Source organism: Pseudophryne corroboree, chromosome 9 (genome assembly GCF_028390025.1).
Source record: "Pseudophryne corroboree isolate aPseCor3 chromosome 9, aPseCor3.hap2, whole genome shotgun sequence".
Taxonomy (NCBI): domain Eukaryota; kingdom Metazoa; phylum Chordata; class Amphibia; order Anura; family Myobatrachidae; genus Pseudophryne; species Pseudophryne corroboree.
The window spans coordinates 152319466-152341446 of record NC_086452.1 but is presented as its reverse complement, the minus strand read 5'-3'; the positions used below and the strand labels follow the sequence as shown (position 1 = coordinate 152341446).

Sequence of the window (21981 nt, the reverse complement as noted above, 5' to 3'; positions counted from 1 at the left end):
TGGCGGTTCACATGAGCCACTGCTGTGACATTGTCTAATTGAATCAGAACCGGTAGGTTTCGAAGAAAATTCTCCGCTTGTCGAAGGCCGTTGTAAATGGCCCTGAGTTCCAACACATTGATGTGTAGACAGGACTCCTGGTCTGACCACAGACCCTGAAAATGTTTTCCCTGTGTGACCGCTCCCCATCCTCGGAGGCTTGCGTCCGTGGTAACCAGGATCCAATCCTGAATTCCGAACCTGCGACCCTCCAGGAGGTGAGCACTTTGCAACCACCACAGGAGGGGGACACTGGTCCCTGGGGACAGAGTTATTTTCCGATGTAAGTGCAGATGGGACCCGGACCACTTGTCCAGAAGGTCCCATTGAAAAGTCCTTGCATGGAACCTGCCGAAGGGAATGGCCTCGTAGGCCGCCACCATTTTCCCCAGAACTCGAGTGCATTGGTGAACTGACACCCTTTTCGGTTTTAGCAGTTCTCTGACCATGTTCTGGATGTCTTGGGCTTTCTCTATTGGGAGGAAGACCTTCATTTGTTCCGTATCCAGTATCATACCTAGGAACGGCAGTCGAGTTGTCGGAATCAACTGTGACTTTGGTAGATTTAGAATCCACCCGTGTTGCTGGAGCACTCTCAGAGAGCGCGCCACACTGCTCAGCAATTTCTCTCTTGATCTTGCTTTTATCAGGAGATCGTCCAAGTATGGGATAATTGTGACACCATGCTTGCGCAGGACCACCATCATTTCCGCCATTATCTTGGTGAAAATCCTCGGGGCCGTGGAAAGTCCAAACGGCAACGTCTGAAATTGGTAATGACAATCCTGTAGAGCGAATCTCAGGTATTCCTGATGGGGGGCATATATGGGGACATGAAGGTACGCATCCTTTATGTCCAGAGACACCATAAACTCCCCCTCCTCCATGTTGGCTATTATCGCTCTGAGTGATTCCATTTTGAATTTGAATCTTCTTATGTACAGATTTAGGGATTTCAGATTCAAAATCGGTCTGACCGAACAGTCTGGTTTTGGGACCACAAATAGGGTTGAGTAGTAACCTCTTCCCTGCTGGTGCAGGGGAACCTTGATTATCACTTGCTGTATACACAGCGTTTGAATTGCAGCTAACACTACATCCCTTTCCGATGTGGAAGCTGGTAGGGCAGATTTGAAAAATCGGCGCGGGGGCACCTCCTCGAATTCCAGTTTGTAACCCTGGGAAACTATTTCCAGCACCCAGGGATTCAAATCCGAACTGACCCAGGCCTGACTGAAAAGTCGAAGACGTGCCCCCACCGGTGCGGACTCCCTCAGGGGAGCCCCAGCGTCATGCTGTGGGTTTTGAAGCAGCCGGGGAGGACTTTTGTTCCTGGGCGCCTGCCGCAGCAGGTGCTCTCTTGCCTCTGCCCTTACCTCTGGCGAGGAAAGAGGATCCCCGACCTCTTTTAGACTTGTGCGACCGAAAGGACTGCATCTGATAGGGTGTTACTTTCTTTTGCTGTTGGGGAGTATATGGTAAAAAATTAGATTTACCTGCTGTAGCTGTGGAAACCAGGTCCGTCAGCTTATCCCCAAACAATACACCCCCCTTTTAGGGTAGTACTTCCATATGTTTCTTGGAATCCGCATCACCCGTCCATTGGCGAGTCCATAAGGATCTTCTCGCTGAGATAGCCATGGCATTGGCCCTAGAAGCTAGCAATCCAATGTCCCTTTGAGCATCCCTCATAAATAAGACTGCATCTTTTATATGGGCTAGAGTTAGGAATATAGTGTCCTTATCCATAGTATCAAATTGATCTGTCAGCTCATCTGTCCAAGCTGCAATTGTGCTACACACCCATGCCGACGCAATCGTCGGTCTTAGCACAGCACCCGTATGAGAATAAATACCCTTTAAAAGCTAGTTTCTTGCCTGCGATCTGCTGGGTCTTTAAGGGCCGCTGTGTCAGGAGACGGTAGCGCCACTTTCTTGGATAAGCGCGTCAGGGCCTTGTCCACAGTGGGGGGTAATTCCCAAATCTCCCTGTCCTGCTTAGGGAAAGGGTATGCCATATAAAATTCTTTTGGGGATCTGCGGTCTCTTATCCGGAGTCTCCCAAGCTTTTCCAAAGAACTCATTTAATTCATGAGATGTGGGAAAATTAATAATCTGTTTCTTTTCCTTAAACATGTGTACCCTTGTGTCGGGGACCGAGGGTTCATCCACAATATGCAAGACATCCCTTATTGCCACAATCATACCCTGAATAGTTTTAGTCACCCTAGGGTGCAATTTTACTTCGTCATAGTCGACACTGGAATCAGAATCCGTGTCGGTAGTAGTGTCTTGTGTTAAGGGACGCTTTTGAGACCCCGACGGGCCCTGTGAGTTGGTCCAATCTGAGGATTGACCGCCTGATGTCCCTCCTAAACCAGCCTTATCAAGCCTCTTATGTAAAGATGCCACACTTGCATGCAACGTATGCCACATGTCCATCCAATCAGGAGTCGGCACAACCGATGGGGACACACCACTCATTTGCTCCACCTCCTCCTTGGAGAAGCCTTCCGCCTCAGACATGTCGACACACACGTACAGACACCCAACACACACACAGGGATTTACCTATAAGGGGACAAAACCCCAACCAGGTCCTTAGGAGAGACAGAGAGATAGAGTATGCCAGCACACACCCAGCGCTTAAAAACACTGGAATATACAACCAGATAGCGCTTTTATATGTTTATAATCGTAATCTCCACTCACTGCGTCGCCAAAGTGCCCCCCTCCTCCTTTTTCCAACCTGTGAAGCTCAGCAGGGGAGAGAACAGGGAGCCAGCGTTTTTTCATGCAGCCTCTGTGGAGAAAATGGCGCTGGTTAGTGCTGAGGATCAAGCCCCGCCCACCCGACGGCGGGCTTCGGTCCCTTCATCCTATATTAATAAAATGGCGGGGGTCCGTGGATTTACTGTCCCCCAGCCTAATCCACCTTATATATGGCCAAAACGAGGTTTATTGCTGCCCAGGGCACCCCCCCCTGCGCCCTGCACCCTTCAGTGCCTGCATTGTGTGTGTGACAGGGAGCAATGGCACGCAGCTTACCGCTGCGCGCTTACCTCATGAAGATCTGATGTCTTCTGCCACCTGAAGTCTTTTCCTCAATACTCACCCGGCTTCTATCTTCGGCATCTGTGAGGAGGACGGTGGCGGCGCGGCTCCGGGACGAACCCCAGGTGAGACCTGTGTTCCGACTCCCTCTGGAGCTAATGGTGTCCAGTAGCCTAGAAGCAGTGCCCAACTTCACAAGCCAGCTCTGCTTCTTTCTCCTCAGTCCCACGATGCAGGGAGCCTGTTGCCAACAGGACTCCCTGAAAATAAAAAACCTAACAAAATTATTTTTCCACAGAAAACTCTGGAGAGCTCTCTGCAGTGCACCCATTCTCCTCTGGGCACAAGATCTAACTGAGGTCTGGAGGAGGGGCATAGAGGGAGGAGCCAGTGCACACCCATAGTCAAAGTTCTTTTTAGGTGCCCCATCTCCTGCGGAGCCCGTCTATACCCCATGGTCCTTACGGAGTCCCCAGCATCCTCTAGGACGCAAGAGAAATATAGAAGACCGCTCAAGGACCATGGGGTGGAATTGCTAAAGCTTCTAAAATAGGTCCAGAATAACCAGATTCTGTCTACTATTTTTATATTGTATTCTAGAAAAAGATAGACAGAATCCGATTGGTTGCAATGAGCTACAGCACCCCTATTCTGTTTCAGAAGCTTTAGTAAATCTACCCCCATGTCTAAGCAAAAGCAGAAAAGCGATTTCTCCTGGTCCAGCTAGTGATGGTCAAACAGATCAGAGGCACAAATTGATTGTAACCCAAAGTCCAAGACGTGTTTCTTCAACATCAGAGAGGACCAGCAGTCTTGCAGTGCCAGTAGGTACTCAATCACATTGTAAAACCATTATAAAACTATCAAGGGGCTCATTGCTATATTCATGTTGTCTCACATAAATCACACACAAGGCTTAGAAAACAACCATGTCATTAGTTCTTATAAGTGCTGTGTTCACTAAAGAGTCTCTCAGGAGTCCAATATCCAGTGACATAACCCTGAGCATCCAGACAAATGCCGATAATGGGAAGCAAACCTTTCTCTCTACGTGCATTGGTGAGAGGCCTTATGCGGGCTGAAACCGTACGCATGAAAACATGGAGACTTATGCATCAGTGTTGGTAATAGCGCCTGGCAAATCTCATTAATAGAGTTTCAACACCCAAAAAGCTTTTCTTGACTGTATGCAGACAACAGGTACACAATGGCGATTTTATTGTAGCACTTTAAAATGCTACAAAACAATTAAAATACTTAAGACATTTGATAAGTGAAGCCAAGCAGAGAATATTTACTTCTAAAACCTACTGAAACTAATTTACGGATCACCCTGTCCACAAAAATAGCTGCCTCTACCTGGTATGGTAACAGAGAACATGCAGAAGCCAATTATTAGACATACCGGGACTACATTTAGGATAAAATGGAACTGTCACATTTAAACATCTCTACTATAACTAAACAGAATTAATATTAACAGTTTGCAGCTTGGTAGGCCACCAGATTGTGACACAGAATTGGGCTCCATACAGTGTTATAATACATGTCATGATCACAGATAATGACAGTGACAACCCACAGGCTATTGGACTGAACCTCAGTACTCACCTGAAGATACGAAGGCTTCTTTCAGATAGAGTAGTACATCGGCAAACCTCCGGACATCATTTACCAGCTGCATGATGTACTCTGGATCCACAACAGAGCCGTCATAGCAATCCGAATTGGTGCTAACACTGCTCAGAGAATTACTTTTTGTGCTTCGCCCCATTCCCCAGGTGGCAGAATTTGAGATGGTGAAGAAATTCGAGGTAGAAAACCGGGCAAATCCTAATCCACGCCTGTTACCTCCTCCGTTCTGACGCAACATCCCAGCGTGCTTCCGAGAGCCCCTCAGCGAGCATTCAATGCCACTCTTTTCCCATCGGCCACAGATTCAAACCTTGAAAGAGGAAAACCATATTTATTGTGTTTATGTCAACAAAACATATTCTGTCACCTGCTGTAAGTCTTCCACAAAATTAAGCACCTATATTTTCCTAAAATATTCTTGTGGAATAAAACAAGATTCTACCGTACCTAATAGGTTGTAGAAAAAGTTATCATCTGTAAATCAAAGCAACTACTTTCCCTGTCTGTTCCCAATGAGAACACTAAGTGCACTAGTTTTACTTCTGATAGAAAAGCTGTATGGTAGCTTCCTTTCATTTTAACATCCTGACTCAGACAATCAAGAAAAACTCTGAACTGGTTTCGGTTTAAGCACACTGATGTCACATCTAAATCCACAACCTTTCATGACATCAGTGGCCAGACTAGCATGCTCTTTGTCTTAAACAGACCCATCTCTTAAAGCTCCCTATGCTGACCATTACTCAGTTGCTGTCAGGACTTCTGCACAACACAGGGATAAACAGTAAAGAAGGGTACTATCGAGCAGCCAGACAGACACGCATTGTAGGTCAGGGCAGGCAGCACACATTCCTTGTCAGGGACTGACCAGTTTACAAGAATTTTAAATAAGTGAACAGCATCCAGGTGTTGATAAAAGGGTCGCAGGAGCCAGATAAATACCATGCCTGGAATACAAGCTGGTATAGCATGCGACATGAGAGCGTGCCACAAAAACTGAATGTGCTGCAAACATACATCAGATAGCAAAACTAAAAAGACAAACATGTACCTAAAAGCATTATGCCAATCCCCAAGAGTTTTAAAAGCATTCCCTATAAAATTAACGTCTTTCTGAAACGAAGGTTTGGGTTGTTGGACGATACAAAATGTGCTTACCGGCAGATTAGACAGTATGAATTGACCCTTACTTAATCACTGCAGTTTTCATAGCCTTCGGAACAAATCTGTACAGAAGGGCTTTTATACATGGGCTTGATCATTTCTATTATCAAGCCCAGCTGAGCACATTGCAGTCACTTGTGCCAGTTCCAATATAGCAAGTTTATGGGGGCAAGGGAAAACTTGTGATGCCGGTAACAGATGTGCCATTCTGGAATGACACATCACGTCAATGTTGATGTACTGAATTTCCTGTCAACTCTGGAGAGACTGTACATAAAACTTTACCTCAGTCCTCTCGTACACCAGAGTTTGTGCCTTTAAGGACTAAAACACACTACCCGGCTTTTGCCGGCCGGGAAAAAGCCGGACGGCTTTTTCCCGTGCCGGCATTGTAGTTAACAGTGTGAGGGCTAGGGTCCCTTCACACTGCACGGCCCCGGCCCGGCTGCCGGGTTGCAGCCGGGTCTCACCACTGGAAGGTCCGGCTGCCGGGCGGGCGCCGGGCCGTCTTTGCAGCCAGTGAACCGTGTGTGTGAAGGGGGGCTTTCACACACACACACAACGGTTTTTTTCCAAGCAGTGTCTGATGCTGCGCATGCGCACAGCATCACACACGGCTCAAAGCCGTCCTGTGTGACAGACTCTGCCGGTTTCTCCCGGATGGCAAAAAGCCGGACAAAGTTTGTCCGGCTTTTTGCCATCCGGGAGAAATTGGCCAGTGTGTTACAGCCCTAAGGCAGGTATGTCCAAACTGCGGCCTTCCAGCTGTTGAGAAACTACACATCCCAGAATGCCTTGACACAGCTTTAGCATTCTCTGACAGCAAAACAGTGTCAGGGCATGCTGGGATATATAGTTTTACAACAGCTGGAGGGCCGCAGTTTGGACATGCCTGCTTTAAGGTGTAGACATCTTATATCAAGCATACAGGAAAATACTTTATGTAGGAGGGTCTTCCAAATAAAACTCCTAATGGACCAGGTGACATCAATTAGGCTCGTTAGTTAAAACACTAATTAATCCACATTGTAAAATTATTGTGTAATATCTTTATGGCAGTGATATGTTTGATAGCACATACATGCAAGTGTGGATCACCAACTAGGTATGGGAACCAATAATGGACAGCATAAATTACTTACTCCTATACAATGGTCAACAATAATCAGCCTGGAAAATATTACGCAGTATGACCGTTAAAGCCAACAGGACCTAGAATAGACTATATATTATTACCCACTGTTTAGCATGTGACCAAATTATTCTGAATAGGTTTGCTGCATTTTTATTATTTGTGATTGACTGTGTTTATGAGGGTCATTCCGAGTTGATCGCTCGCTAGCTAGTTTTAGCAGCCGTGCAAACGCTATGCCGCCGCCCACTAGGGAGTGTATTTTAGCTTAGCAGAAGTGTGAACGCATGTGCAGCTGAGCTCTGTAAAAACGGTTTGTGCAGTTTCTGAGTAGCTCTGAACCTACTCAGCGCCTGCAATCACTTCAGCCTATTCGTGTCCGGATTTGACGTCATACACCCGCCCAGCGAACGCCCACCACACCTGCGTTGTGTCAGACACGCCTGCGTTTTTACAAACACTCCCTGAAAACGATCAGTTGACATCCAGAAATGCCCCCTCTCTGTCAATCGTCTTGCGGCCATCAGTGCGACTGAAAACTTTGCTAGAACCTGTTCAAAACAACAAATGGCTTTGTACCCGTACGTCGCGTGTATGCATTGTGGTGCATATGCAGAAATGCAGATTTTTAGCCTGATCGCTGTGAACAACGGCAGCTAGCGATCAACTCGGAATGACCCCCTATATGTCTTTTCAGCACTAGCAAGAAAAAGAAACCCAATACACTAAATTGATCATTCCGATGAAGACAAAACACAGCTTTTGTTTCACTTAATTTCTTTTTACTTGTAGTATTTGGAAATAACAATTACACTTTATAAAAAAAAAAAAAAGGAAGCTAGCGTATTTAACAGGACTCGCAGCCTGCATACTGTGTTCAAGCATATACCTTAGGCATTATTACCTTTGCCATTAAATAAAACATTCAGATGTTAATTTTAAAATTTACAGCAGACATTAAATAACATTTACAATGTCATAAGTTTCTTGATCACATAAGTAAAATCAAAATGGTTTTGTAACTGTGCAAGTTCTTGAAGACTACGCCTGCTGGCTTCTAATAGAAATCTATTAAGACACAGCAGGAATCTGCTCTTAGGAATAGGAAGCTAGGCCTCTTACCCATGCTCGATTTACTTGCATTCAACATAAATGAATGCACTGGGGTCAATGAAGTGCCCTGACCACAAGGGTTCACTACCACGTGTTTGACATGTGGTATACTGGCATTTAATGCAGCATCATTGGGTAACCTGCCTTAATCTAAGTAAATGAGGCTCTCATACCAGTTCAAATACGGAAGATCTTGAAAAGTACCTGTTAATGTAATTTTACTTTGCTTATATACACACACAGGTGTCAAAGCGATCTTCCATGAAGGAATAGCCTGTACCTTGGTTAAAAAAATAAATAAATAAAAATATGGTATTTCCTGAAGGAAAGTGCTAGGCTACTCAAGTTGAGATGAGATAGACAACTAAAAATTACCAAGTTATTTGTCAAGAACAGTGAAATAATCCATCACCAACAAAGTACAATATACTGTAGCCATTTCCATTAAAACAGTCACATGTTTTATCCCACAAGTCTATATTTTCTTCTTTAACGGCTCAGCTAACGACATAGAATTTACCAAGCTGGTTTACTGCACCGTCTCTGTATAATAGATAGATCAAGTCTACTAGTGGCCATGCTAGCAGGCGTGTTGAGATGTATATGTTGCCAGCAAATATCAATGTAAGATTAGATATATATTTCAGGTGGTCACAGGATTAGCATTGCTCAGTTATATCTAGCTGCCCACATATAAGGCAGCTACTGGAATTAGGTTATTCTGAAGGCAGCCCATTAAGCAACTGAGAATGATTTAGCTGTAGTATTATTTCCTTTACATTTTCATCGTTATACAGCCATAAACACTATGGGTTATATTAAATACCTGTCGGACGACAGGTCAGTATTCCGACAGGCTTGGCCCGTTCCCACACTGCCAATCCGACTTTATCAAAAGTTGGTTTGACATTGTCGGAAACTAGGCTAAAACCTGTTGGGTTTGGCCGCGCTTCCGACAATACGCGCAGCTCAGCGGCTGAAGCCACCGATCCGCGTGTATTCCGACAAGTCGGGAATTCCCAACTTGTCGGAAAAAATGTCCCTCTATTGAAAAGGGCGGAACCACTTCTGGCCTAAATCCTTCGTAAACTGCAGTCTTCCGACACTTATTGAATATACCCCTATTTCTTTGAACAAGCTAATATACTGATTAATTATTATCTGCAGCTAAATCAGTATGTGTTTTTGGCAGAGGGGATGCCGGCTATCAGTATACAGACCTCAGCTACAGCAGATACAGTCATTTGGAATTCCGTCTAAGAGGCAGCGAGTCCGCTCACTGTGCTTCGGGCCCAGTCGCTCACTTCGCTCACCACAGGTTATATTCCCACTCGGTTGGTGGCATGGACCCACCAACCGAGTGGGAATACCCCAAGTTTGTTGGGATTCCGGCGTCAGTCTCCTGAACACCAGGATACTGACAGGAGGTATTTTAACTGCATCCCGTATTATTCTGTATCCTGACTCTAAGCAGTACCATCAGACAACTATTAAAGAGGTAAAATGATTCTAATTGTATTCTATGCTGAGAAAAAAAAAAAAAAAAAAGGTAAAAATATTTTTTTTACAAAAATTACACTTACCGTATATACTAGAGTATAAGCAGACTTTTTCAGCACTTTTTTGTGCTGAAAAAAGCCCCCTCGGCTTATACTCGAGTCAGTGGGAAGGAGGGACACGGAGGGCACAGCGCGCGCCTCTCCTGTGTCCCTCCTGCGTCACCAGCGGGTCTATTAAATGAAGTATCTATTCGTGAGCTCTGATTGGCTCACGAACCGGCACTTCATTTAACACACACACACGCCAGTGACGCAGGAGGGACACAGGAGAGGTGCGCGCTGTGCCCTCCGTGTCCCTTCTTCACAAAACAGCGCGGGAGCGGCGGAGGGTAAGTTGTAACTGGCACTTGAGGGGGGGGCATATCTGGCACTGTGGGGGCATATCTGGCAGTATGAGGGCTGTGCACGGCTAGAGCTGCATATCCCACCCTAGGTTTATACTCGAGTCAATAAGTTTTCCCAGGTTTTTGTGGTAAAATTAGGTGCCTCGGCTTATATTCGGGTCGACTTATACTCGAGTATATACGGTACGTTCCTTTTGTACCACTACCAATAAAAAAGGATACGTATAATCTCTTTCCCAATTGAAACAAACTATAAAGGGAACAAAATAAGACAAGGAAAAAAAATAACAGGATGTCCCACTAACTTGAGATTATAATAATTATAAAAAAACTATTTTGAAAACTAATGCAATAACGTTAATTATATATATTAATTATCTTGTTAACAGTTTAACAGCACTTTACGTATTCAAAACTAAACTGGTGAAGATGACTTCAGACACCTGTGATTATGTGAAACTTTTCACTGATAGGTGTGTTTGGGTGGTGGCCGTCAAGATGCGAGGTCACATCTGATGCAGACCTCACCACCTCCGATACTAGTTTTCAGGATAACAAGGCACAGTTAAAAAAGACTCCATAGATCAAACACTGACTAGCTAGCACTATTTAGCATCACAATAATAGGAGCTATTAGGAGAGGAGGGGAATGGTTACTACCCTTTTTATCAGTCAGAGAGCTTAAGCGCCTACATTCGAAGTTATTTGCCAATTATATGACACAAAAATGGCATCACTTACTAGAAAAAAAAAATATCCCATCTATTTAAACTCGTCTTTCAAGCTTTTATATGCCACTGGCAAAGAATGAGGACCTAGACAACACATGAGCAGCGAATATCAAGTAACAGCACCTATAGTTTACTTATTTGATATTCAATAGCCCATTGCAGTTTATTTTGATAGCAAGGCAGCATTCCAGAACACCGCTTAAAGAATAGCCATAAAAACCACATGGAGAACATCAGGATATTTAAAGTATTTGCTGGCTCAGCAGAAAGACCACAGGTGGTTCTGATGGACTGCTGCTTTGTGTTTGTTTAAAATATAACTTACAATTGTATTTCAATGCCCTGAATGCTATTGTAGCGATATCCATTGTAAATAAATAATTAAAACTGGTTTAACGTCTCATTAGAATTTGGCCTAGCAGAAAGTGCTGAGCTCAGGCCCTAGCAGGACAGGGTAGGTAGAAAGAGCACAGTTCAACCAGTGACGAACTGTAATGAGGGCAAACTGAAAGACACAAAAAAAAAGTTAACTTGAAGAATCAGTGAATCCCTAAACTGACATATTAACATATGAACTAAGGTGGGTTCAGCCTCCAATTTTCTATCGATTAGATGTAAAGTGTAAGGGGTCTACTTACCAAGCACAATTGCTCTAAATCACATGTTCTCAAACTCGGTCCTCAGGACCCCACATGGTGCATGTTTTGCAGGTCCCCTCGCAGAAGCACAATTGAAATAATAACCTCCACCTGAGCATCTTTTAAAATGTGTCAGTAAGCAATTAATACACCTGTGCACCTGCTGGGTGACCTGCAAAACATGCACTGTGTGGAGCCTGAGGACAGAGGGGCAGATGTATTAACCTGGAGAAGGCATAAGGAAGTGATAAACCAGTGATAAGTGCAAGGTGATACACGCACCAGCCAGAGGCGGAACTACCGCCAGTGCAACCAGTGCGTTGCACTGGGGCCCGCCACTGTCCAGGGGCCCAAAGCATGTAATGAGTCAAACTGACTCATTACATACCGCTGTGTGCTGCAGGCAACCGCTGCCCGCGGCACACAGCCGCCCGCAGGACACAGCCGCCCGCAGGACACAGGAGAGGAGCGCAGCGGTCACGGGGGCAAGGAGAAGGAAGGTGGTGGAGGAAGGAGCTGCAGCAGCGCGTTGCTACTGGTTGAGGCGTTGCTGCTGCTGTCCCTCTGCTTCACTATAGGCTGTCTTCCGAGAACAGCCTATAGTGAAGCAGAGGGACAGCAGCAGCAGCGCCTCAACCTGTAGCAAAGCACTGCTGCGGCTCCCTCCTCCTCCTTCTCTCCTGCCCGGGAATCGTGATCCATCTCTGCCAGAAGCTGCACCGAGGAGCCTGAACCAGCGGAGAGGGTAAGTATAATTCATTCTCTCTCTTTTTCTTTCTCTCTTTCCATGTGCAAAAAAGGGGACTGTCTGCCGCAATGTGTAAAAAGGGGGAATCTGCCTGCCGCAATGTGTAAAAAGGGGGAATCTGCCTGACGTAATGTGTAAAAAGGGGGAATCTTGGCCGCAATGTGTAAAAAGGGGGAATCTTGGCCGCAATGTGTAAAAAGGGGGAATCTGCCTGCCGCAATGTGTAAAAAGGGGGAATCTGCCTGCCGCAATGTGTAAAAAGGGGGAATCTGCCTGCCGCAATGTGTAAAAAGGGGGAATCTGCCTGCCGCAATGTGTAAAAAGGGGGAATCTGCCTGCCGCAATGTGTAAAAAGGGGGAATCTGCCAGCCGCGATGTGTAAAAAGGGGGAATCTGCCTGCCGCGATGTGTAAAAAGGGGGAATCTGCCTGACGTGATGTGTAAAAAGTGGATGCTGTCTGCCGCAATGTGTAAAAAGGGGGAATCTGCCTGCCGTAGTGTGTAAAAAGGGGGACGCTGTCTGCCGTAATGTGTAACAAGGGCACGCTGTCTGCCGTAATGTGTAAAAACGGGACGCTGTCTGCCGTAATGTGTAAAAAGTGTACGCTGTCTGCCGGAATGTGTAAAAAGTGTACGCTGTCTACCGCTATGAGTAACAAGGGCACTCTGTCTGCCGCTATGTGCAAAAATAAGATTTTACACTTACCGGTAAATCTATTTCTCGTAGTCCGTAGAGGATGCTGGGACTCCGTAAGGACCATGGGGAATAGACGGGCTCCGCAGGAGACATGGGCACTTTAAGAAAGACTTTAGACTCTGGGTGTGCACTGACTCTTTCCTCTATGCCCATCCTCCAGACCTCAGTTAGAGAAACTGTGCCCAGAGGAGACGGACAGTACGAGGAAAGGATTTTTGTTAATCCGAGGGCAAGTTTCATACCAGCCACACCAATCACACCGTATAACTTGTGATAAACTACCCAGTTAACAGTATGAACAAACATAGTCTCGGTCCAAACCGATGAACTATAATATAACCCTTATGTAAGCAATAACTATATACAAGTCTTGCAGAAGAAGAAGTCCGCACTTGCGACGGGCGCCCAGCATCCTCTACGGACTAAGAGAAAAAGATTTACCGGTAAGTGTAAAATCTTATTTTCTCTAACGTCCTAGAGGATGCTGGGACTCCGTAAGGACCATGGGGATTATACCAAAGCTCCCAAACGGGCGGGAGAGTGCGGATGACTCTGCAGCACCGATTGAGCAAACCGGAGTTCCTCCTCAGCTAGGGTATCAAACTTATAGAACCTTGCAAAGGTTTGATCCCAACCAAGTAGCTGCTCGGCACAACTGTAATGCCGAGACCCCTCGGGCAGCCGCCCAAGAAGAGCCCACCTTCCTAGTGGAATGGGCCTTAACCGATTTTGGCAATGGCAATCCTGCCGAAGAATGTGCTTGCTGAATAGTGTTACAGATCCAGCGAGCAATAGTCCGCTTTGAAGCAGGTGCGCCAACCTTATTGGCTGCATACAGGATAAACAGCGCCTCTGTCTTCCTGACCCTAGCTGTTCTGGCCACATAAATCTTCAAAGCCCTGACCACATCAAGCGACTCGGAATCCTCCAAGTCTCGCGTAGCCACAGGCACGACAATAGGTTGGTTCATATGAAAAGATGAGACCACTTTAGGCAGGAATTGAGGACGAGTTCTCAATTCTGCCCTATCCACGTGAAAAACCAGATAGGGACTTTTATATGACAAAGCCGCTAATTCCGAAAAACACCTTGCAGAAGCTAAGGCCAACAACATGACCACCTTCCAAGTGAGATATTTCAACTCCACTGTTTTGAGTGGTTCAAACCAAGGTGACTTGAGGAAACTTAATACCACGTTAAGATCCCAAGGCGCCACCGGAGGTATAAAAAGGAGGCTGAATATGCAGCACTCCCTTCACAAAATGTCTGTACTTCAGGAAGAGAAGCCAATTCTTTTTGAAAGAAAATGGACAAGGCCGAAATTTGAACCTTTATGGATCCTAATTTTAGGCCCAAATTCACTCCTGTTTGAAGGAAGTGGAGTAAACGGCCCAAATGGAACTCCTCCGTAGGAGCAGTCCTGGCCTCACACCAAGAAACATATTTTCGCCATATGCGGTGATAATGTTTCGATGTCACGTCCTTCCTAGCCTTAATCAGGGTAGGAATGACCTCCTCCAGAATACCTTTTTCCGCTAGGATCCGGCGTTCAACCGCCATGCCGTCAAACGCAGCCGCGGTAAGTCTGGGAACAGACAGGGCCCCTGTTGCAGCAGGTCCTGCCTTAGAGGAAGAGGCCACGGATCTTCTGTGAGCAACTCTTGCAGATCCGGATACCAAGTCCTTCGTGGCCAATCTGGAACAATGAGGATTGTTCTCACTCTTCTTTGCCTTATTATTCTCAACACCTTGGGTATGAGAGGCAAAGGAGGGAACACATAGACCGATCTGAACACCCATGGTGTCACCAGAGCGTCTACAGCTGCCGCCTGAGGGTCTCTTGACCTGGCGCAATATCGCTTTAGCTTTTTGTTGAGACGGGACGCCATCATGTCTATCTGAGGCAGTCCCCACCGACCCGCGATCTGTGCGAAGACTTCGTGATGAAGTCCCCACTCTCCCGGATGCAGGTCGTGTCTGCTGAGGAAGTCCGCTTGCCAGTTGTCCACCCCCGGGATGAACACTGCCGATAGTGCGCTTACATGATTCTCCGCCCAGCGAAGAATCCTGGTTGCTTCTGCCATGGCCACTCTGCTCCTTGTGCCGCCTTAGTGGTTTACATGAGCCACTGCTGTGACATTGTCCGACTGAATCAGAACCGTTTTGTCCCGAAGTAGTGCCTCCGCTTGACGTAGGCCGTTGTATATGGCCCTCAACTCCAGGACGTTAATGTGGAGACAAGTCTCTAGAGTTGACCAGAGACCTTGGAAATTTCTTCCCAGTGTGACTGCTCCCCAACCTCGGAGGCTTGCGTCCGTAGTCACCAGGATCCAGTCCTGAATGCCGAACCTGCGGCCTTCCAGGAGGTGAGCACTGTGCAGCCACCACAGGAGAGATATCCTGGCTCTGGGAGACAGGGTGATCCTTTGATGCATTTGTTAATGAGACCCGGACCATTTGTCCGGTAGGTCCCATTAAAAAGTCCTCGCATGGAACCTGCCGAAGGGGATGGCCTCGTACGAAGCCACCATCTTCCCCAGGACACGTGTGCAGTGAAGCACTGAAACCTTTTTTGGCTTTAATAGGTTCCTGACCAGAGCTATGAGCTCCTGAGCCTTTTCCATCGGAAGAAAAACCTTTTTCTGTTCTGTGTCCAGAATCAGGCCCAAAAAGGTCAGACGCGATGTAGGAACCAGCTGGGACTTAGGAATATTGAGAATCCAGCCGTGCTGTTGCAACGTCCTCACAGACAGTGACACGCTGTCCAGTAACTTCTCTCGAGATCTCGCCTTTATGAGGAGATCGTCCAAGTATGGGATAATTGTGACACCCTGCTTGCGCAGGAGCACCATCATTTCCGCCATTACCTTGGTGAAAATTCTCGGGGCCGTGGAAAGCCCAAATGGCAACGTATGAAATTGGTAATGACAGTCCTGTACCGCAAATCTCAGGAACGCCTGGTGAGGAAGAAAAATCGGAATATGAAGGCAAGCATCCTTTATGTCCAGGGAAACCATCCAATCCCTCCCCTCCAGGCTGGCGATGACCACTCTGAGCGATTGCATCTTGAACTTGAACTTTTTCAAGTACAGTTTCAGGGATTGCAGATTCAAAATGGGTCTGACCGAACCGTCCGGTTTCAGAATCACAAACAGGGTTGAGTAATACCCCTTTCCTTGCTGGAGAAGAGGAACCTTGACTATCACCTGTTGCAGATACAATTTTTGAATTGCAGTTAACACTAACTCCCTTTCTGACGGAGAAGCTGGCAGAGCCGATTTGAAAAACCGGCGAGGAGGCATCTCTTTGAATTCCAGCCTGTATCCCTGAGAAACAATCTCTATTGCCCAGGGATCCACCTGTGAGTGAACCCAGACGTGGCTGAAAAATCGAAGACGTGCCCCCACTTGAGCTTACCCCCCCCCCCCCCCCAGGGAAGCCCCAGCGTCATGCGGTGGATTTTGCAGACGTAGGGGGGGGGGGGGGGGGGACCTCTGCTCCTGGGAACTAGCTGTGTGCAGCTTTTTTCCCTTGACTTTACCTCTGGCAAGAAAGGACAATCCCCGTACCTTTTTGCTTTTATTTGAACGAAAGGACTGCATTTGGTAATGAGGTGCCTTCTTAGTATGTTGTGGGGGAACATAAGGTAAAAAATTTGATTTACCAGCCGTAGCAATAGAGACAAGGTCCGAGAGGCCTTCTCCAAACAACTCCTCCCCCTTGTAAGGCAACGACTCCATATGCCGCTTTGAGTCGGCATCCCCCGTCCACTGTCGGGTCCACAAAAGTCGCCTAGCAGAAATAGACATAGCATTTATTCTGGAGCTTAGTAAACAAATGTCTCTTTGAGCATCCCTCATATATAACGCAGCATCCTTGATATGCTCTAGGGCAGAGGTTCTCAAACTCGGTCCTCGGGGGCACACACAGTGCATGTTTTGCAGGTCTCCTCACAGAATCGCAAGTGAAATAATTAGCTCCACCTGTGGACCTTTTAAAATGTGTCAGTGAGTAATTAATACACCTGTGCACCTGCTGGGTCACCTGCAAAACATGCACTGTGTGTGCCCCCGAGGACCGAGTTTGAGAACCTCTGCTCTAGGGTCATTAGAATGGTATCCTTATCTAGGGTCTCAATCTCCGTAGACAAGGAATCTGTCCATGCTGCGACAGCACTACAAACCCAGGCCGATGCCATAGCCGGCCTAACAATAGTACCAGAATGTGTGTAAATGTACTTCATGGTAACTTCCTGCTTACGATCCGCAGGATCCTTGAGGGTAGCCGTATCCTGGGAAGGCAGTGCCACCTTCTTGGATAAGCGTGTCAACGCCTTGTCTACTTTAGGCGAAGATTCCCATCGTATCCTGTCCTTTTGTGGGAAGGGATACGCCATAAGAATCCTTTTGGGAACTTGTAGTCTCCTGTCTGGAGATTCCCAAGCCTTTTCGCACAATTCACTTAGCTCAAATGAGGACGGAAAGGTGATCTCAGGCTTTTTCTCTTTATACATGTGTACCCTCATGTCAGGGACAGTGGGTTCCTCAGTAATATGCAAAACCTCTTTAATAGCAATGATCATGTAACGAATACCTTTAGTCACTTTTGGCTGTAATTTTGCATCCTCATAGTCGACACTGGAATCTGAATCCGTGTCGGTATCTGTGTCAGTGATCTGGGATAATGTGCGTTTCTGAGACCAAGAAGGTCCCGGTGCCACTGGGACAGGCATGGTCTGACTACCTGACTGATCCCTAGCCTCAGTCTTGTCTCATCTCTTATGCAATAAAATAAGATTTTAGTCACCGGTAAATCTATTTCTCGTAGTCCGTAGTGGATGCTGGGACTCCGTAAGGACCATGGGGAATAGTGGCTCCGCAGGAGACTGGGCACAACTATAAAGAAAGCTTTAGGTCTAACTGGTGTGCACTGGCTCCTCCCACTATGACCCTCCTCCAGACTTCAGTTAGGATACTGTGCCCGGAAGAGCTGACACAATAAGGAAGGATTTTGAATCCCGGGTAAGACTCATACCAGCCACACCAATCATACCGTATAACTCGTGATACAATACCCAGTTAACAGTATGACAACAACTGAGCCTCTCAACAGATGGCTAAACAATAACCCTTTAGTTAAACAATAACTATATACAAGTATTGCAGACAATCCGCACTTGGGATGGGCGCCCAGCATCCACTACGGACTACGAGAAATAGATTTACCGGTGAGTAAAATCTTATTTTCTCTGACGTCCTAAGTGGATGCTGGGACTCCGTCAGGACCATGGGGATTATACCAAAGCTCCCAAACGGGCGGGAGAGTGCGGATGACTCTGCAGCACCGAATGAGCAAACTCTAGGTCCTCCTCAGCCAGGGTATCAAACTTGTAGACTCTTGCAAAAATTTTTGAACCCGACCAAGTAACAGCTCGGCAAATTTGTAAGCCGAGACCCCTCGGGCAGCCGCCCAAGAAGAGCCCACTTTCCTTGTGGAATGGGCTTTTACAGATTTAGGGTGCGGCAGTCCAGCCGCAGAATATGCAAGTTGAATCGTGCTACAGATCCAGCGAGCAATAGTCTGCTTAGAAGCAGGAGCACCCAGCTTGTTGGGTGCATACAGGATAAATAGCGAGTCAGTTTTCCTGACTCCAGCCGTCCTGGAAACATATACTTTCCAGGGCCCTGACTACGTCCAGTAACTTGGAATCCTCCAAGTCCCAAGTAGCCGCAGGCACCACAATAGGTTGGTTCACATGAAAAACTGATACCACCTTAGGAAGGAATTGGGAACGAGTCCTCAATTCCGCCTTATCCATATAAAAAAATCAGATAAGGGCTTTTGCATGACAAAGCCGCCAATTCTGATACACGCCTGGCCGACGCCAAGGCCAACAGCATGACCACTTTCCACGTGAGGTATTGTAGCTCCACGGATTTAAGTGGCTCAACCCAATGCGACTTCAGGAAATCCAACACCACGTTGAGATCCCACGGTGCCACTGGAGGCACAAACGGGGGCTGACTATGCAGCACTCCCTTAACAAAAGTCTGAACTTCAGGCAGTGAAGCCAGTTCTATTTTGGAAGAAAATCGATAGAGCCGAAATCTGGACCTTAATGGAGCCCAATTTTAGGCCCATAGACCCCTGACTGTAGGAAGTGCAGAAATCGACCTAGCTGAAATTCCTCCTTTGGGGCCTTCCTGGCCTCACAGCACGCAACATATCTTCGCCATATGCGGTGATAATGGTTTGCGTTCACTTCTTTCCTAGCTTTAATTAGCGTAGGGATAACTTCCTCCGGAATGCCCTTTTCCTTCAGGATCCGGTGTTCAACCGCCATGCCGTCAAACGCAGCCGCAATACGACTTGGAACAGACAGGCCCCCTGCTGCAGGTCCTGTCTGAGCGGCAGAGGCCATGGGTCCTCTGAGATCATTTCTTGGAGTTCTGGGTACCAAGCTCTTCTTGGCCAATCCGGAACAATGAGTATAGTTCTTACTCCTCTCATTATTATTCTCATTACCCTGGGTAAGAGGCAGAGAAGGGAACCCATACACCGACTGGTACACCCACGGTGTTACCAGAGCGTCCACAGCTATCGCCTGAGGGTCCCTTGACCTGGCGCAATATCTTTGTAGCTTTTTGTTGAGGCGGGACGCCATCATGTCCACCTGTGGCCTTTCCCAACGGTGTACAATCATTTGGAAGACTTCTGGATGAAGTCCCCACTCTCCCGGGTGGAGGTCGTGTCTGCTGAGAAAGTCTGCTTCCGAGTTGTCCACTCCGGGAATGAACACTGCTGACAGTGCTAACACGTGATTTTCCGCCCATCGGAGAATCCTTGTGGCTTCTGCCATCGCCATCCTGCTTCTTGTGCCGCCCTGTCGGTTTACATGAGCGACCGCCCTGATGTTGTCTGACTGGATCAGCACCGGCTGGTGTTGAAGCAGGGGTCTAGCCTGACTTAGGGCATTGTAAATGGCCCTTAGGTCCAGAATATTTATGTGTAGGGAAGTCTCCTGACTTTTCCATAGTCCTTGGAAGTTTCTTCCCTGTGTGACTGCCCCCCAGCCTCGAAGGCTGGCATCTGTGGTCACCAGGACCCAGTCCTGTATGCTGCAGCCACCACAACAGCGACACCCTGGCCCTTGGAGACCGGGTTATCCGCCGATGCATCTGAAGATGCGACCCGGACCACTTGTCCAACAGATCCCACTGGAAGATCCTTGCATGGGACCTGGCGAATGGAATTTCTTCGTAAGAAGCTACCATCTTTCCCAGGGCTCGCGTGCATTGATGCACCGACACCTGTATTTGTATTAGGAGGTCTCTGTCTAGAGAGAACAACTCCTTGGACTTCTCCTCCGGGAGAAACCCTTTTTATCCTGTTCGGTGTCCAGAACCATACCCAGGAACAGTAGACGCGTCGTAGGAACCAGCTGCGACTTTGGAATATTCAGAATCCAGCCGTGCTGTTGTAGCACTTCCCGAGATAGTGCTACTCCGACGAACAACTGCTCCCTGGACCTCGCCTTTATAAGGAGATCGTCCAAGTACGGGATAATTATTTCGGCCATTACCTTGGTAAATACCCTCGGTGCCGGGGACAGACCAACGGCAACGTCTGGAATTGGTAATGACAATCCTGTACCACAATTTTGAGGTACTCCTGGTGAAGAGGGTAAATAGGGACATGCAGGTAAGCATCCTTGATGTCCAGTGATACCATGAAATTCTCCAGGCTTGCAATAATCGCCCTGAGCGATTCCATTTTGAACTTGAACCTTCGTATATAAGTGTTCAAGGATTTCAATTTTAGAATGGGTCTCACCGAACCGTCTGGTTTCGGTACCACAACATTTTGGAATAGTAAACCCGGCCTTGTTGAAGGAGGGGTACCTTGAGTTCACCTGCTGGAAGTACAGCTTGTGAATTGCCGCCAGTACTACCTCCCTTTCTCCGAGGGCAGCAGGCAAGGCTGATGTGAGGTAACGGCGAGGGGGAGTCGCCTTGAACTCCAGCCTGTATCCCTGTGATACTACTTGCAGAACCTAGGGATCCACCTGTGGGCAAGCCCACTGGTCCCTGAAGTTCCCAAGACACGCCCCCACCGCACCTGTCTCCACGTGTGGAGCCCGAGCGTCATGCGGTGGACTCAGAGGAAGCGGGGGAAGATTTTTGATCCTGGGAACCGGCTGTCTGGTGCAGCTTTTTCCTTCTTCCCTTGTCTCTGTGCAGAAAGGAAGCGCCTTTGACCCGCTTGCTTTTCTGAAGCCGAAAGGACTGTACCTGAAAATACGGTGCTTTCTTAGGCTGTGAGGAAACCTGAGGTAAAAAAAATTCTTCCCAGCTGTTGCTGTGGATACGAGGTCCCAGAGACCATCCCCAAACAATTCCTCACCCTTATAAGGCAGAATCTCCATGTGCCTTTTAAAGGCCGCATCACCTGTCCACTGCCGGGTCTCTAATACCCTCCTGGCAGAATGGACATTGCATTAATTCTGGATGCCAGCCGGCAAATATCCCTCTGTGCATCCTTCATATATAAAACGACGTCTTTAATATGCTCTATGTTAGCAAAATATTATCCCTGTCTAGGGTATTAATATTATCTGACAGGGTATCAGACCACGCTGCAGCAGCACTATTTATGCTGAGGCAAATGCAGGTCTCAGTATAGTACCTGAGTGTGTATATACAGACTTCAGGATAGCCTCCTGCTTTTTATCAGGAGGCTCCTTCAAAGTGGCCGTATCCCAAGACGGCAGTGCCACCTTTTTGACAAACGTGTGAGCGCCTTATCCACCCTAGGGGATATCTCCCAACGTGACCTATCCTCTGGCGGGAAAGGGTACGCCAGCAGTAACTTTTTAGAAATTACCATTTTCTTATCGGGGGAACCCACGCTCTTTACACACTTCATTCACTCATCTGATGGGGGAACAAAACACTGGCTGCTTTTTCTCCCCAAACATAAAACCCCTTTTATGTGGTACTTGGGTTCATGTCAGAAATGTGTAACACATTTTTTATTGCAGAGATCATGCAACGGATGTTCCTAGTGGATTGTGTATATGTCTCAACCTCGTCGACACTGGAGTCAGACTCCGTGCCGACATCTGTGT

The 21981-nt window shown here is 47.2% G+C and overlaps 1 protein-coding gene across 3 annotated transcripts in view; it reads right to left on the bottom strand.

Annotated features, from left to right (window-relative positions):
• ARHGAP29 (Rho GTPase activating protein 29) overlaps nucleotides 1–21981 on the bottom strand; it is a 300437-nt gene that overhangs the window by 266471 nt on the left and 11985 nt on the right. For all 3 annotated transcript variants that reach the window (XM_063939858.1, XM_063939856.1, XM_063939857.1), the window contains exon 2: nucleotides 4705–5038. In XM_063939858.1, the coding sequence (XP_063795928.1) occupies nucleotides 4705–4966 (262 nt within the window). In that variant the 5' untranslated portion in view covers nucleotides 4967–5038. The remainder of the gene's footprint in view (nucleotides 1–4704; nucleotides 5039–21981) is intronic.